The 17,068-nt window shown below is 31.2% G+C and overlaps 1 protein-coding gene across 1 annotated transcript in view; it reads right to left on the bottom strand.

Annotated features, from left to right (window-relative positions):
• The window catches only part of HBS1 (translation elongation factor EF-1alpha (GTPase) HBS1), a 126,157-nt gene that overhangs the window by 26,722 nt on the left and 82,367 nt on the right, over positions 1-17,068 (bottom strand). Inside the window, exons 5-6 of the mRNA XM_075373267.1 lie at positions 9,472-9,651; positions 388-514 (exon numbers count right to left, since the gene is read on the bottom strand). Coding sequence (XP_075229382.1) covers positions 388-514; positions 9,472-9,651 — 307 coding nt within the window. The remainder of the gene's footprint in view (positions 1-387; positions 515-9,471; positions 9,652-17,068) is intronic.

The following is a 17,068-nucleotide window of genomic DNA, read 5'->3' as shown; positions in this document are numbered from 1 at the left end:
TTCTAGTTATTCTATGAAGTCTTCAGTCAAAATGGCTAAGTTGAGTAGTTTACGGATCATACTTCTAAAAGCTAATAATTTATGAAGGGTGATTGGTTTGAATTATTTAAACTACTATCATCATAATTTTTTTTATATACTTTAAAACTATGTTTTTGTTTGTTGCTTTTTCCGATTGTGAACTCAAGAAAATTTATTTATTAGATTTTAAAAACTTAAAAAGACGAATGCAACACAACAAATACAATAATAAGATTATTATTAGAGTAATAAAAATTTAAGAAAAAAAAATCATAAACCTTCAACATTCAGAGGTTTAAAATAAAAAAACAGATTTATTTATGTCTCTTAAAAATCCTTAAAATTCATAGTGCAACTAAAAGATACCTGTTTGATTGCTGATTAGATAAAGTTTTATTATCACCAGATCCTGAACTCAATACTTTTCTCTCAGGTTCAGGACTATTGCAACCTGACTTCGGAGTATGAGGTCTATCCACCTTAAGTGCAGATTCTGAAAGAAAAAAATTATCATTAACAAAAGAAAGTACTTTACGACCTATCTCAATATTCTGTACTAGATGGTTTATTTAATAGAATTTAAATATAATTTAACAGTACAGAGGAATAATATGGATCTTAAAAGGGCTAATTTGATAACAAATCATAAAAGTTATAACAAAATTAAAAATGAGTTAGTTATATTTTTTCGCTTTATTCTTTTTTTTGTTAAAATTATCTCTTTACATGAGAACATTTGAATTTTATATTTTTTTATTAAATCTTGTAATAATTTTTATAAACTTATTTTTATAATCTTATTATAATAACTTTTATAAGGAACAGATCAAATTATAATGTAAATTTTATATTTATAAAATTATATGAAATTCAGCATCTCTTGGTGCTTCTCTTAACCCTTTGAACACTGGACCAAAATTTTGACGATTAAAATTTTTTACCCACTTTTTTCAGGAGGTATCCTTAAAAATACCGGTGCTTTAACCATCAAAACTGTAGGGTATTGGTAAAAAATTAATTTCTCATATTCTGTAAACGCTACTGTTATAGATGAGTTGCCAACAAAATGTTAAGAATAAAATTGTCAACTTTTAAGAAGTTATTTTATTGATAAAAATACATTAAATTAGATTCTAAAAATTTAAAAACAAGAAATAAATATAAAATCTAAAAAAAAAAAACATTATTTTGAAACTTTTTATTTAGAAAACAAGAAAGAATTTATCTGTGGAAAACTGTTTTATTACATTCCAAATATAGTTTGTAGTGTACAAAAAATAATTATAACCTAAGTAAAAAATTAAGTTCCCTACACAATTTTTTGAAATTTTATGCAGTGATTAAAAAAAAATGTTTGAGATTGACTTACTGAGATATATGAGATATACAAGAAAATAAAACACTGACTCACCTTATATTTGTATTGATATCCAAATAAGCCCTTCAATTATAAAAAAGATTATTTACAATTAATTTAATTTTCAAGGGCTAACTATTTACATAAGTGCTTTGAGAAGCACTCTGGATTACATGTGTCCTTACACTTGATGAATACAGCTCTTGATTTTTTTTTATTCCCTTTTTTAATAATTGGTATTTATATACCATTCATATACCCTTTATTATATACCCAGAAAGTTTTTTCGTTTCTTCACTCTAATGTTTCTAGACCTGTTGTTCTACTAATACTGGCATTTTCATGTTGGTGACCTGGTCATACATCAGAGATAACATTAATGATGGAAACACAAAAATTGTATCTAGACACTGATTTCCTCCCATACTGAATTTGAGTTTCTCTGAAAATAATGTAAGAATTTAAAACCACCCATGCAAATAAGCTGAAAGCCACTTTTTTCCAGAATTTGACTGGCCTACCTTCAACAAGATAAGTAGAGCATCATGTCAATCATTACTACCACTTCTGCCCATATATTTGTTGTCAATAATTCCTGCTGGCTTTGTTTCTGTAGTTGTTCTGCCATGCCTTCTTTTAGTATTCTCAACATCTTTCACTTCTGGTTTTGATGTTAACATCATAAAGGTTTTCTTTGAAATTTCTTTTCCCTATACGCTAAAGCCACTTCATTCTGTTTTTTCTAATATTTTACTTGCCCTACCTGTAGCTGATTTGATTTAACAGTTGGAAGGTGTTTTCTGTTTATTCTAACAGTTCCAGTGAACAATTTACAATCATCATACAAATATTTAACTACATTAATATTAACAAAAAAATTATTGGTAAAAATGTGGTATCCTTTCCTTAGATAGTTGCAATTAGTTTTCTTAAAACTGTGTAACCAAGACCATATTTAGTTACTTCTTCTTGGTCATAATATTACTTTACAATTTGTAGCAAACTAAACACAGGCAAAAATTTGAAACTGAATTGCACAGTGGTAGTGATGTTTATTAGGTGTGTATGTACTGCACAAGTTTTGTTTGACTTTTAGTCCCTGTAAGAGATTCATCTACAGAAAGCTGCTGATGGCCAGTGTAATAATGTGTGAATAACCTATTACAATGATCAGTCATAGGTTGAAACTTTTGGGCTGGATCATAGCCAGGTTCACCAGGTTTTGGAAGAGCCTCATTGTTTAGTATGAAAAAACTTAGCAAAGCCTCAAACTGATTCCTAGTAAACATTTTCCCAAACCAAGGGGTTGATTGTAAACTCCTCGTCGATGATTTATAGATGGCTTCCGAATAAGTACCATGTTTAAAACAATTGCTGTAAATGCTTTTATTTCAGGGAAAGAAATTGGAACCCAGTTGCACATGAAACTCTTTGGGGAAGAATTGGTACCTCTTGAAGAAATTGTCTGGTTGGTATATCTGTTGGTTTCTGTTACAAAACCTTTCAGCAATGTTTCAGCGAAAAAAAGCATAAAAAGATTAGTTAGAGTTGGTTGGCAATCAAAATCAAAAGAATGAGTAATGTTTTGAGTCTACTTTGTTTATTCCTTCCCAAATTTTATTTTCATCTTTATCAACTTAAGATGAACAAGAACTGTCACTAATTACCTGCCTACTAAGTCTATCCAGAAGATGAGGCCTACTTGTTGAAGGCCTAGACTAAATGTTGAAGTAGAAGGTTGGTCAATCATAAGATCTATATTGGTAAATAAAATATCTCTAATATCAGACTGAATCATTTTCGGGAAAATATGTGAGGTTCGTGTCAGTATCATCAAAAACATTTGAAATTTCTGAGGCTAATGATCCATCATCATTGTCTGTAAATGTATTATCAAGCTGTAAGTCAGTTTCACTCAATCTGGTGACTATATTTTCGGCCATAGTTCAGTTAAATTATAAATATAAAACACTAAAACTATACACAAAAAAGATTCAAACAAAAACAACTACACACATTGAAATAACACAGGAGCAATGGCGATAAAATAACAATAAAATACACATACCAACAACATTAGTAAACAGACTGTAACATACGAACAGGCTACTAGCAAACTACTTAGTAAACAAAATAATAGCTGATATCAGACGTCAACTCCATTTAGTATACATATTTATTTTATTACAGCAATTTTTAAGTGTAAAAAAATAAGTTATAACAATTACTACTATGTTATCAATAATATGGAACACAAAGATACTATTTTCACAAAAATATAAAAATAATCAGTTTTAAAGCAGAAATACCTCAGTGACAATATATTGTCACCTGGTATTTTTGATGCAGTTAATGGTAATGATATATTGTCACCATGGGGTTTTTAGTAAAATATTTCAATGATGATATATTGGCACCCAGGGCTAAAAGGGTTAACCATGAAATTTGGTCATGCTGTCCCCCAATATGATCATAAAATTTCCATTATTCTCATTCTCTGCTTCCTTGCTGTTTTCCAAAACATAATCAAATGGGTCACTAAAGTGCTTAGCAATGTTATGCAGCATGGTACATGTGATTGCCACTTGGGAATATTTTCCAGGTTAACTTGGATCCAATTACAAACGATCAGAAACCTTTACTTTAACAGACCAAATTTTCTTTCCATTATCATTCTCTCCCTCTCTGGCATGGATCAAACTGAAGCAGGATTATATTGGCATTTGTTGGTGGTGTAAATGGAGCGATAAGCCACTGAGATATTCCGTAGCAAGAATCACCAAGTAAACAAGCTTTCCATTGTATTGAAAAATGATGTTCCTAATGGGACTAAGTCTCCAAATCATGCACACTACCAGGCTATTCTGGACTTATACTTGTAAATTTCTCATCAGCATCATACACCTTCTACGGATGGCAGATCGAAAATGTGTCTGCTAATCCAACTTAGCATTATTAATTTCCTGTATTGTAGATTGGAAAATTATGCAATTGTAAGATTACTCAAGAACCCTACCCATAACAAAATTTGACAGTTATAAACTATTGTCTGAGCAACTCTGCTACTTCACTTTGGAAGCCTGGATCACCCATACAACACAGAAGTATCTCCATCTGTTTTCTGGTAGTTAGGGCTCCTCTTCATGATTCTTCACTTCTGGCAAAAATTCTGCTGTCAAAGTCTATATTTCCACTACAAAAAAGTAACAGTTCCTTAAATTTAGTTATAACATTTTGTACATGGTATGTTTTCTCTTGTCTAATTGGCATGAACATCACCATGATAACCATTAGAACTGAACTGACAAGCACTAAAAAGTTAACATCCCCCACCACAGTCTTATAAAATGTTAACCACTAGACCAGCCCACTGGAGGTGGTCTAGTGGTTAACGTCATCACAAATCAGCTGATTTAAAAGTCGAGAGTTTTAAGGTTCAAATCCTAGTAAAGGCAGTTACTTTTATATGGATTTGAACACTAGATCATGGATACCGGTGTTCTTTGGTGGTTGGGTTTCAATTAACTACACATCTCAGGAATGGTCAACCTGAGGCTATACAAGACACACTTCATTTATATTCATACATATCATCCTCTGGCAGTTCTGGAGGCTAAACAGATAAAAGAAAGTCTTATAAAATGTAGAGAAACATGTACACCGAAGAAGTAGAATCTGCCCTTTACTCACACTGAAATTTAAGACGTATCTAGCCCATTTGGGAAATCCAAGATGTATGTAGTCGTAGTACATCCTATAATTTTTATTCACATAAACCCAACACGAGATACAACTCGAAAACATATAAGATTTAGCAATAACCATTTTTATTCACTTCACTCAATATCCTTGTAACTTCTGTTTAGTTACTACTTTCTATCTACATCCCTGTTGAAACATTTTCAATGCTTTCCTTTCTTTCCTTATTCTCTTAATATATTCAAATGATCTGAATCTTGCTGTTCCTATCCTGTTCATTACACATTCTCTTTTTATGAGAGCCCTTCTACATTCCTCATGTGATCCTCTTTGTCTTGGTTATAATACTTCCAAGAAACTTTACAGCTCTTTACTTACTTTTATTTTCTCTTTATCTTAGTGTAACCCGCATATGTACCATGTCCCACATAAAGTACTTTATATATAACTCTTCATTTTAAATTTTAACAGTGATACTCATGCTATACTCTTCACTTGTTGTTACCATACACTTACTAGTATTGCCATCACAGCAACCGCATAGAACTTGGGCTTGTAAAACTACTCTGTTAACATGACTGCATGTCAAACATGGCCTTACAGAACTACTGCTTCCACTGGTCCCTGGCAGTATTTATATCCCCTGGCCTGTAGAACTAGTCTGTCTCATCCCTTAATTGTTGAAGCATAATAATTTTCATCGTTCATACCCTTATGTTTTCTGTAAGTTCTTATTCTGGTCAAACAACAGCTATTGGAGGTGCCATTGTCTGTATTACAAAGAATAGATTACACATTTAAACTGATAACAGTCATTTAGTACTTCTGTAATCTATATTGGCTTGGTCACACTGATCAAAATTTCTTGCATTCTAACATTTCTACCAATCATCTCAAATTAATGACATATATACTGTAGTCTACTAATATAATAGTAATGAGTGAGTATACAGTATCTGTATACGCAATTGTTTCATAATTTTATAGAAAGCATTAGTTACAAAGCATGATTCAAAAGAAAGGGCTAGTAGGTCATTAAAAAAAAAGTAAGAAAATAAAAAATGATTTACCTCTCATATACACTGAAATAGGACCAGTATAATGGAAGAAGAAAGAGAAAACAATAATGAAAAGAACAATTCAGAAGGAACTAAAAGTGATCCTTTTTACAAACAATCCTGTTTGTTGTAATACAGACACCTCCAACAGCTGTTGTTTGACCAGAAGAGTTACCAGACCAGAATAAGAATTTATAGAAAAACTTAAGGGCCGGATGATGAAAATTATTATGCTTCAACAATTAAGGGATGAGGCAGATACTAGTTCTGCAGGCCAGGGGATATAAATACTGCCAGGGACCAGTGGAGACTTCCAATAGAATTGTAGGCCTTGGAATGCACTTTCTACTTTGAAGGTATAGACAGGGCTGAAGCTGCTACTTTAGTACGGCACAAGTGGAAAGAGAAGTGGTAGTCTGGCGATCATGCCTCATGGACTAAGCGGCTTATACCTGACTTAGACACACAGATTGACAGAGGACATGGCAAGACAAGTTGTTATATAACACAGTGCTTAATTGGTCATGGTGCTTTTGAGAGCTATTTGTACAGGTTTCATAGACGCGTAACCCCCTGATGCATGTACTGTAGATGGAATAGACGACACTGAACATACCATCTTTATATGCAGCGAATGGTGAGCTCAGCGGGCCAGAGCAGGTATTCACCGACTTAGGCCGGAGGATTTCCTCACCTTTATTCTGGCTTCCGAGGCTAACCGGCATATAAATTTGAGGTCTTCGCAGTCGACATCCTGACTACCAAGGAGGCTGAGGGAGACAACGGGGACATTAGCATAGGGAAAGGTGGACAGCCCCACACGTGAGGGGTTGCATGCCTAGGTGTGTGGCTTCCAATGATCGGGTGGGGACTCCATGGGCTGATAGGATGGGAATAAGTTAAGACCGAGTCCCGGGCACGAGGGAGGGGTGGGACTGGGGACGACATAGTTGGACCCCTGGTCTCTCCTTTCTGCAGTTTGAGGCAGGCAATGTCTATGACTGAGTTCTGGCCTCTGGCAGGCGGCCCAGGAATGACATAGTTGGGCCTGGTTACTGTCCACTGGGGATTAGAGGAAGGCACTTAAAAGATCCGACCGAGGGGGGCTGACCTGCCGTGCTGGACTTGCTGCCAATGGGTGGGGAAGCCCCCTTAGAGTATACGGACACTCTCTCAGGCTGCTGACTTGTACTTAGCTGTAAATCTGACCAAGGACCAGTGGAGAGTCAGTAGTTCTCCAAGGCCATGTTTGATACAGTCTTGTTAATAAACTATAAAAGAATAGTTTTGCAAGCCCAATTTCGATGCAGTTACTGTGATGGCAGTATCAGTAAGTGTGTGGTAACAAGTGAACAGTATATCACAAGTATTCCAGCATGGACAGTGGGTGAATGCAGGAAGTTGTTCAGTGAGTAATTGGAGAATAGTAATGAAAGTGATATTATTCCACTCATTCATAAACTGTATGGTAGTTCCAATATAAAAGTAACAATATTTGCATAAAGTGAAATGTATGAAATTTAGACTGTTCTATTGCTATTTTGTTTATGCAATATTAGTTTCTATCAGTCATTTTAATGTTTTTAGTAAATTGGACTGTATTCTGGTTTTCATAATTTAACTCTTATTAAACAAATCTTGTACTTTTTATTTGAATAACTATTTTTTATGTTACATATACTAACCTGTTGGGTTAGTCTAGTAGATAAACTTGTCATCGCAAAATCAGCTGATTTTCAAAGTCGAGAGTTCTAAGGGTTGAGTCCATGTAAAGGCAGATGCTTTTATATGGATTTGAATACTAGACTGTGGATACCAGTGTGTTTTGGTGGTTGGGTTTCAATTAAACACATGGTTGGGTTTTTTTGGGTTTCTCAGGAATGGTCAGCCTGAGTTTCAGGACTACATGTTCACCAGTACATTTACACTTACATTTGCAGCTGTAGACCTGGCAAGCCGGTAGCAGTAATTACATTTGCACACACACACACACACACACACACACACACAATCTGGATCTGGCAGCAAGCTGGAAATATGATTGCAATAATAAATACATACATATCGTCATTATTATTGTTATAATTATTATTTTTATTATTTATTTTCTTTATACTCATATGTCTCTAGAGTCAAATATTGATTTATAACAAATTAGTTTGTTATTCTCTCAATATTCTGGTCGAACTGCAAATACACGCGACAATATGTATTAAGTTATTTTACTTTTCTACATAATCATTATCATTTTCTAAGCGTTTCTAGGAACAAGCTTTTTAACAAACTGTTCATATAAAAATTTATTGCCCAAGATTTAAACCAATTCAAGATTATTGTTTTACAATTAATCACTGTCCTTGAACCACTGAGAACAAGCCAATTTTTTTTTTTTTTTTTTAAGGTGAAAGAAAACATGGCAGTCACTACAGTATGAGGGATGATCAAAAAGTTCCCATTCGTACTAATGAATCTTCTCAACAGAGAATCAGCATTGTGTATATGAATTACTGTGAATGAGAACAATTCCTTACAGTATATCATGTCACCAGTTCTAAGTGTCTTACATTACACTTATGCTGTGACTGCTGTTGTTCCTAGCTCCTTGAAATTTAGTAATAGATCACCTTTTTTGTACAGAAAACAGTCACTAAGATCTAAGCTGACTAGCTTTCCTTGAATTTTTTAATTCTGGTAACTTGAGTGACACCACTGCATGAATTGTTGCTGGGACTTTACATGATGTATGAAATTCATTTCATCCTGTTATGATATGGGAAAACTGTTTAAGCAAATAAAAATGTATTTGCAGATACCATCCTTGATTTTTTGTGTGCATCAGTCCACATTTTCAGCTCCAATTTTATATCTATACAATTTACGATAATTTAGTTTTTCAATTAAGATTCTGCATATTGTACTCCATGAAATTGCAAGAAAACTGATAAAGTATCTGTTTTTCAAACTTTTGCATTTACATATTCAATAAGGTCATCTTTTTAAATACTAGGATTTCCCCCTTCATTGTGAATATTTGTATGGCCTTCATTAAATTTATGACACTACAGTCTTAATTTCCTTCATTTATTATTATAGTCATCAAAAATCACTGCCAAAAGTAAGACAAAGAACAGACTACTGATAAGATGGTCGACAGCCAGGTAATGAAGCCAATGTGCAATTCATTGTTACCAACATTTATTATTAGCAAATGGGCCTTAATTTTCAAATATGCCTCAATTCTGATTTCAGAGATGTTCTTTTACCATTGAGGCTCAAGTAAAGTACAGTAATCTCACATTTAAAAAAAAAAAAAATTAATTTACCTTAATGACTTACCATTTAAGTTAGTTGCTTTATTGGTTGTAGTACTGGAAGGAACATCAAATCCTTTAACAACAGCTGTTGGTTTATTAGGAGTTACAGCAACAGTTATTGTTGGAGAAGATTCATCTTTTAAGTTCATTTCTCCAACACCAGATCTAATTTGATTAGTAATATCTGATGATCCGAGATTACCTTAAAAATAAATTTAAAAATATAAAATTACTTAAAAGCAGTACTTAAATATTAATATCACAATACTTTTATTATCATCATCTGACAAAGTAAGAAGTAACATAAGAAGAGGTTCTAACATTCAAAATAAAGTTATAATATATCACTGCTACATAAAAAAAACAATGTTTACATTTATTTCATTATTACAAAAAAATTATTATTTTTAAGCATAATTAATATAATATTTTCCTGATTCAAATTTGTGACATTGACTTGCAAATATTGATTAAAGAATCAAAAAGAAAAATCGGCACTGGTTATGTATCTTTTAACATAGGATGTAAATATTTGAAGTATTTTACATGGCTTCATGAAACTTACACAAAATCTGTTCCTACTTTCATAAAAAAAAACCCTTAAAATGTGTAAACAGAAAGGTATGTAATAAAATAATTCAACATTATTTAATAAAACATTTAGATTGATTCCATCAACCAAAACTAGCATTTTTTAAACTCTCTTCCCACAAAAAAAAAAACAGTAAATAGTTTTTTTTTTAGGAGGCCTGGGTTTACCTAAGCCATTATTAGGCTTAGTGTGTAGTCACTGGTCTGGCAGGAAAACAAATCCCAAAGTTGATTTACAGGTAGCCTCCCTTAAATATCAGGGTCAAACTGATTCCCAAAGAACTGATAAATGGCAAGAAAGGACCAAACATGCTTTTGCACGTATTTAGGAAAAAGATACAATTGAAACGGTAATTGAAAAGTTCTTTCATATTTTTAACAATGTGCAATAGAGAGATTGTATCATTATTTCTAGTGAGATAACAATATATATAATTTTATAACTGAAATGAAACATAAATTTGTTTTAGTATTTTTGACAGCTGTTCCTCTTGACTTAAAGACCTCCTTTTGTTTTTAATAAGTCATTAACATATACATAACTGTAAAATAAATATAAAGTATGGTAATAATTTAACAGGTTATCAATAATTTTAACTAAAAAGGTAAATCAATATTTGTTTTGGTTTGGATGAATAACAAATGTACTGAACAATATTAGGACCTCTTGAGGAATCTATAACAAAATATTTTAACCTTTGTGCTTCTTTATGCCCAGCCAAACAAATAATTACGTATGAATTTATCATTAACTCTTAACAGTTAAAAAAAATTAGGATTTGTTTTAAATTGTATTATTTTTCTTTATTTATTACAAATAATTTTTTAAACTATTAAATAACCAAGAATTAGAAATCTTTGATTGGATCCCAGTGATTAAATAAATCTTCTTTTTACCCTTGCCTAATTAAAAAAAAATCCATAAACATTAACACCATACATATCTGCTTAATTTAATGTTAGATAGAAATACCTAAAACAATTTTCTTGGACTTTAATCAAAATTAAAATTGATTAATTTCTTGGACATTAAATCAAAATTTAAAAGTAAATAAACACTGCATCCATAAATAAATTGACAAGTAAATGATTTGAATTTTTTAACCCTGTTTGTTAGCATGTAAGTGCTGATAATTGGATTTTTTTAGCCACTTCTAATATATAATTTCGGAAATTTACACATTGTAAATTTAAGAATTTTTACTAACTATCTTATTTTTAATCTAATTTAAGTTTGCTATCTAGTGGAAGAGTGGTAGTGTTTCTGCCTTCCATCCAGAAGTCTCTGGTTTAAATCCTGGCCAGGGTTGGCATTTTTCACCCAAGTTAAAAAATTCATTTATTATAAAAAAAAAAATTAGCTTAATTGGGCATACACTTGTAATCACAGAAAACAAAAAAACAATAACTAATGCTTTTTATAAATGATTTAATAATTAAGTGTTGCTTTTAAAAATATGCTCATCAAAATATAATAAATTTCTTTCTTTTTTTGCTATGACTTGCTAACGCTAAGTATCAGTTTATATTTCTTTCAATTTCTCTTTTTCTTCTCTTTCAGTACTTTCTAATTCTCCTGGATTAAACTTTTTTTTTTGTTCTGACTAGATGTTTGCTAATGTTTCTTTCTTTGTACACTCTTGATAATCTGGACTATTCCTGTGTATTCTTGTTTCTTGATCACTTCCAGTTGTTATATTTTTCATGTCCTTGTATTAAATATCAGTTATAGTTTACTTAGTTATAACCTTTAAGTAGGCATTACTTAAAGTTTTAGTTAGCCTTTCTGTAGACATTCTCTTGATATGACCATAAAAGCTTTCTTTTCCTAAAGGTGTTTGTGAATTTTTCTCACTGGATCTTAATCTATACTCTTTCTGATATTTGTTGAGCCTAGCATCTTTCTGAGGATATCTTACTTTCCAATTTTTCTAGCAGATCTTTATTGTTCAGAGATGTGCTTTCTATTGTGTGCAAGCTTTCTGGTTTGATCACTGTAGGGTCTTATTTTGGTGTTTTATCAAAGGAACTTTCTTGCTATATATGTCACAACATAGTTTGTACGAGGTGTATGAGAAAAGTAATGAGACTGACTTTTTACTTACCAAAGTTTTTATTTTTTTCAAACAACAATATTATTCCGTTGGGATAATACTGTTGTTAATATTATTGTTGTAGTTCCCTTGGGCAGCTATACATGGTGGAGTCGTTGTTCCCACTCCTGGTAGCAGTGCTGGAAGGCTTCAACTGGTAGGGCTTTTAACTGAGTCGGTCACAGTCTTTTGAATGTTCTCCAGAGTTCCAAAATGATGTCTTTTTAAGACATGTTTCAATTTCAGGAAAAGGAAAAAGTCACAAGGACTCAATCAGGTGAATAGGGGAGTTGAGGAACCGTAGGAAATCGTTTTGAGGTCAAAAATTCCATGTTGGAAATGGCTGTGTGACACGGGGGGCACTGTCATGATGAAGCATCCACTTGTCTGCAATGTCTGGTCTCACGCAAAACACTCTTTTCCTGAGCCTTTCAAGGACACCTTTGTAAAACATTTGGTTGACAGTTTGTCCTGGAGTAACAAATTCTTTATACACGATATCCCTACTGTCAAAAAAGCAAATCAGCATGGTTTTGCTCTTTGATTTGCTCATTCTACATTTTTTCGGTCGAGGAGATAACGTAGTGTGCCACTCTTCGCTTTGCCGCTTCGTTTCAAGATCGTACTCAAATAGCCAGGACTTAACCTGTGATCATACGATTGAAGAATTCTTGGTCATTGTTAATCCTCTCAAGAAGATCAACGCACACATTTCTTCGATTGTCCTTCTGTTCCATTGTGAGGTTTTTCGGCACCAATTTCGCACAAACCTTTAGCATGTCCAAATCGTCTGTCAAAATTTGATGTACGGTGAAAGTGTTTAAATTTAACTGTTCACTCATCACCCTTATTGTTAAACAACGGTCTGATCTCACAAGAGCGAGGTTGATCTTCAACGTGTTCTCAGCCTTCCAAAAATGATTTGTATCAGCGGAAATCTTGTGCTCTTGATAAGCAATGTTCGCCAAATGCCTGTTTCAACTTTTCAAAGGTCACACTCGTGGATTCCCCAAGTTCAACACAAAACTTGATTGCACAATGTTGCTTTAAATTCCGATGCTCCATTTTTGTAACACACAACTTTCTTGATGGCACTGTCAAAAATAATGTATTGGCCGAATGAAGTTGAAACTCATACTGAGCATGTGGAAGGAATGAACAAACTGGTCTAGCACAGACTGGTAGACACAGTGTTGCCAGATTGCTCGCAATGTTACCAATATCATTACTTTTCTCACACACCTTGTATGTCAATTCCATCTTTCTTTCAGTGAATATAAAAGAAATTATTACTTTATTTTATACTTTCATAATAATTATACACTTGTACCGTGTGGGTATTTAAAAAAAATATGTAACTACTGCATTTATGTCAAACAACTTCAACATATATGATATGTAATATCATACACTGACAGTTTGCTGTAGAGGTTATAGAAAAAATCAGATAACTGACTTTTCTCATTGTTCAACACCCATATAAGGAAATTAGTATATATATTTCTCATGAACAAGCAAATTTTTTGAAAATCAAAGTCCGATGTTCTGTTTTCACTCGTTCAAAATTGAACAGGTAATTGAAAAATCTTAGTTTCATTACACAGTTAGGTGAAAATTTAGTAATTAAAATAATATATATTTATTTAATACATATATTTTTGAAGAGTAATATTAAAATTTTACAAAAATAATTTTTGTAATTGCAATTAGAGTTATTAACTAAAATTCTTTCTCATAAAAAATAGATTCCTTCTAGCATATATAAAAGGTGGTCACCTAAAAAGAATTTAATAGTATTGAACCCCCTTCTACATTGTAATAAAAAATTCTCTCTAACGTCAATATTTTTGATTTGTTAACACTGAATTTATAACAAAACCAAAGTAGTATCCTACATCTGCAAGAACTGCAGTTATGCAGATAACTTAAAAAATGGAAAAAATTAAGATAATTTTCTGATTGGCAAATTTATTACAAAATTAAAAAAAAATCTGATTATAGACTTTAATTGCAGGCTATTTAATGCACCAATTTAGGGCTATCTGAATTACAATTATTTTTTAATTCTCCTAAAAATCTCTAAAATTAAATTATCAGAAATATTTTATAGAGAAATCAAATTACATAAAACTGAACAGGCTAAATGTTGATGTATATTTTTAAAAAGTCTGACTATCCAGTTCTAGATATTTTTCTCTAACTTGAGATCACATATAATAGCAAAAGAAAATTAATTGTTTGATAAAATTAATTATTATATTAACCTAGTATTTAATGAATAGTTATATTTTAGTTCTTTAACACACTCTAACTGAAAACTGATACTGTTATGTAGATATTCAAAGAGTGGAAACAGTTTTATTTTTATTTTTAAAATATTTCCTATTCAATAATACAATTAAGCAAATTCTGAAAAAAAGAAAAGAATTAGAGGCTGAGAAAAAACTGATTTAAATAATTAAATATAAAAGCATAATTTTTGCTGTTGCTGTATGAAGCAGTGATAATATTCTTGAACAGACATATTGTTTTACGTATTACTGTGAAAAAGTATACGTTTTTGAATGCTTGCTATAGTTTTGTATATAATACATTATGTTTCATATGAAATAAATCTGAATAAAATGTCAACTAATCAGAAATTAATAAAAAAATATTGTAACTAAACAAATTGGTAATACCCTGTCAAAAGTTTTTCTGAATTCACCTAACAGGGTACACCTAATGCTGAACATCAAATTTAGTAAAGATATCAATATTAAAATCATCTGGTATATCTTCCTCTACATTTTCATTCAACGTAAATTCTATTGTCTATTAAAATTCTTTTCATTCTGTACTAATGTTATATAATGTCTAAATTTGTAAACGTTTCAACTTTCACTTAATAAAAAAATGCATACAAAACTGTATAAAAATCAATTTTAATAAAATAAGTTACGGCCTATTTATCTTTTTCCATTTCAGCGCAGAATATACATAATGTATCCCTTAGTACAAAAAACAATCTTTTCAACTATACTGGTGTAACAGCTTAGCGCGCATACTATCACTTCGTGTCAGATTCAAATGAGTGTTTTTTAAAGGATTTTTTACACAACCTATTACATTGGATAAGGAAGATAAGATAGTACTGATAAATAACCAGATGGCTAGATGTCAGTACTCTTAAGAAGGATTAATTCAGATTGACATAATACAGATGAAGCAGGCCTTAGGGCCATTACTGCAATACAGGCCTCATAATGATGATATATGAACTTAACCATTCATGATTACATTGAAGTATACATTGATATAATAGGAATTTCTTCAGCTATATTTTCATAACAAAATAACTTAGACGTTCAATCACATAAAGAAATATAAATCTAAAAAATAAAAACAATTTTATAATATTTAAAAATTTAATAAACTTTAACAACAATACATAAAAAATGTTAAATTTGTACTTAGAAGTATAATACAATTACAATAAAAATATAATTAGGCAGTGAAACTTTCAATATCTCATTATATTTGTCCAATAACAATAAACTACAATATATTTAAGTACATACTAATGCTTCAAAAGAAACAATGAAAATTTTATTTTTATGCAGCATGTTTCATAATTCAGTAATCAATATTATTAACTGCTCAAGATTTTACAATTTATATTAAGTAAATAATTTCTAACGTTTAATAACTTACACTTCTGAATGAAATTAAGATTTATGTCTTCTACTTCAGTTAAAAAAAATGTATACATAACAATTAATACATGAATATTTCCTCTCACTATCAGTTTATATGTTCATTATTTCAAACCATATTACACAAGTAACAACAGAAAAGTACAGGTATAAAGTATGAAGTATCTGAAAGATAAATGGTTAAAGTACATCTATTAAAATTGATTCTCTGTAATTTTATGTAAAAACATTTTGTCAAATAATCAGTATTTATAACCATCACTGGGAATAAGGAAGAATCATAGATGAAACTATTTAAAATTTCACATATAAACATTTACTTAACTCATTTTTTACCATAAAAAGTAGAACAGCTCTAATTGTTAACTAAGGGAGAATAAGTAAATAGTATTCATTAATGCTACAACAAGCCAGGATTTCTTCCAATTAAGAAGAAAGAGAAAGAAAACAAAGAAAGAATCTAGAAGGAACAAAAAGAGAACCTTTTCTTAGAATAACGGATCACAATGTTCACAGCAACACACAGGAGTTAAATTTAGTATCACAGCATATATTGAATACAAGAGCTGAACAAAATAATTGTATCAATACACAGAAGCATGAATTTTAAAAGTTAAATGTAATAATAATGATTGCACTTATAGCAATTATTGGAACTAATTTACAAGAATCAGGGAAGTTTACTGGAAGTAGTAATAAAAAAGGAAAGTTAGATACAGATGAAGAAATAATAATAAATAAGGAGATAATTGTAAAATTAAACAATTTAGATAATGACACATAAGTCATAGATATAAATAACTAATATTAAGGGTAAATTGGTTAAATGTCTAACTCCTGATTTTGATTACAATTTGTCAAAGTTAGAATACTTAAATTCAAAGAAATGTACAATATTTGAAAAGTGTACCACCTATAAAACCAGTAGGACCTATATAGAGGATGTGTGTTTAAATCAAGATCCAACATGCAATGTAACATGTGTAAATGATTTTAAACAAATAAATTACCATTTGTATGATAAAATTGACTGTGATTATTATTTATATGAAATAAGAAAATTGGCGGACACTTTTATTAAGCGGAGCTTGAAGGTAAATTTTAGTAAGGCGAAGTATTTAGTGGTTGGTGCATAAGATGCCTTGACTATAGATGGGAATATCATCGAGGCATGTGAGGACTTAAAGTACCTTGGCTCTATGTTATCACAGGAAGGAAACAGTCTAAAAGGTTTTTTAAA

This window comes from Lycorma delicatula, chromosome 8 (genome assembly GCF_047948215.1).
Source record: "Lycorma delicatula isolate Av1 chromosome 8, ASM4794821v1, whole genome shotgun sequence".
Classification (NCBI taxonomy): domain Eukaryota; kingdom Metazoa; phylum Arthropoda; class Insecta; order Hemiptera; family Fulgoridae; genus Lycorma; species Lycorma delicatula.
This window is presented reverse-complemented; position numbering and strand designations above follow the sequence as displayed.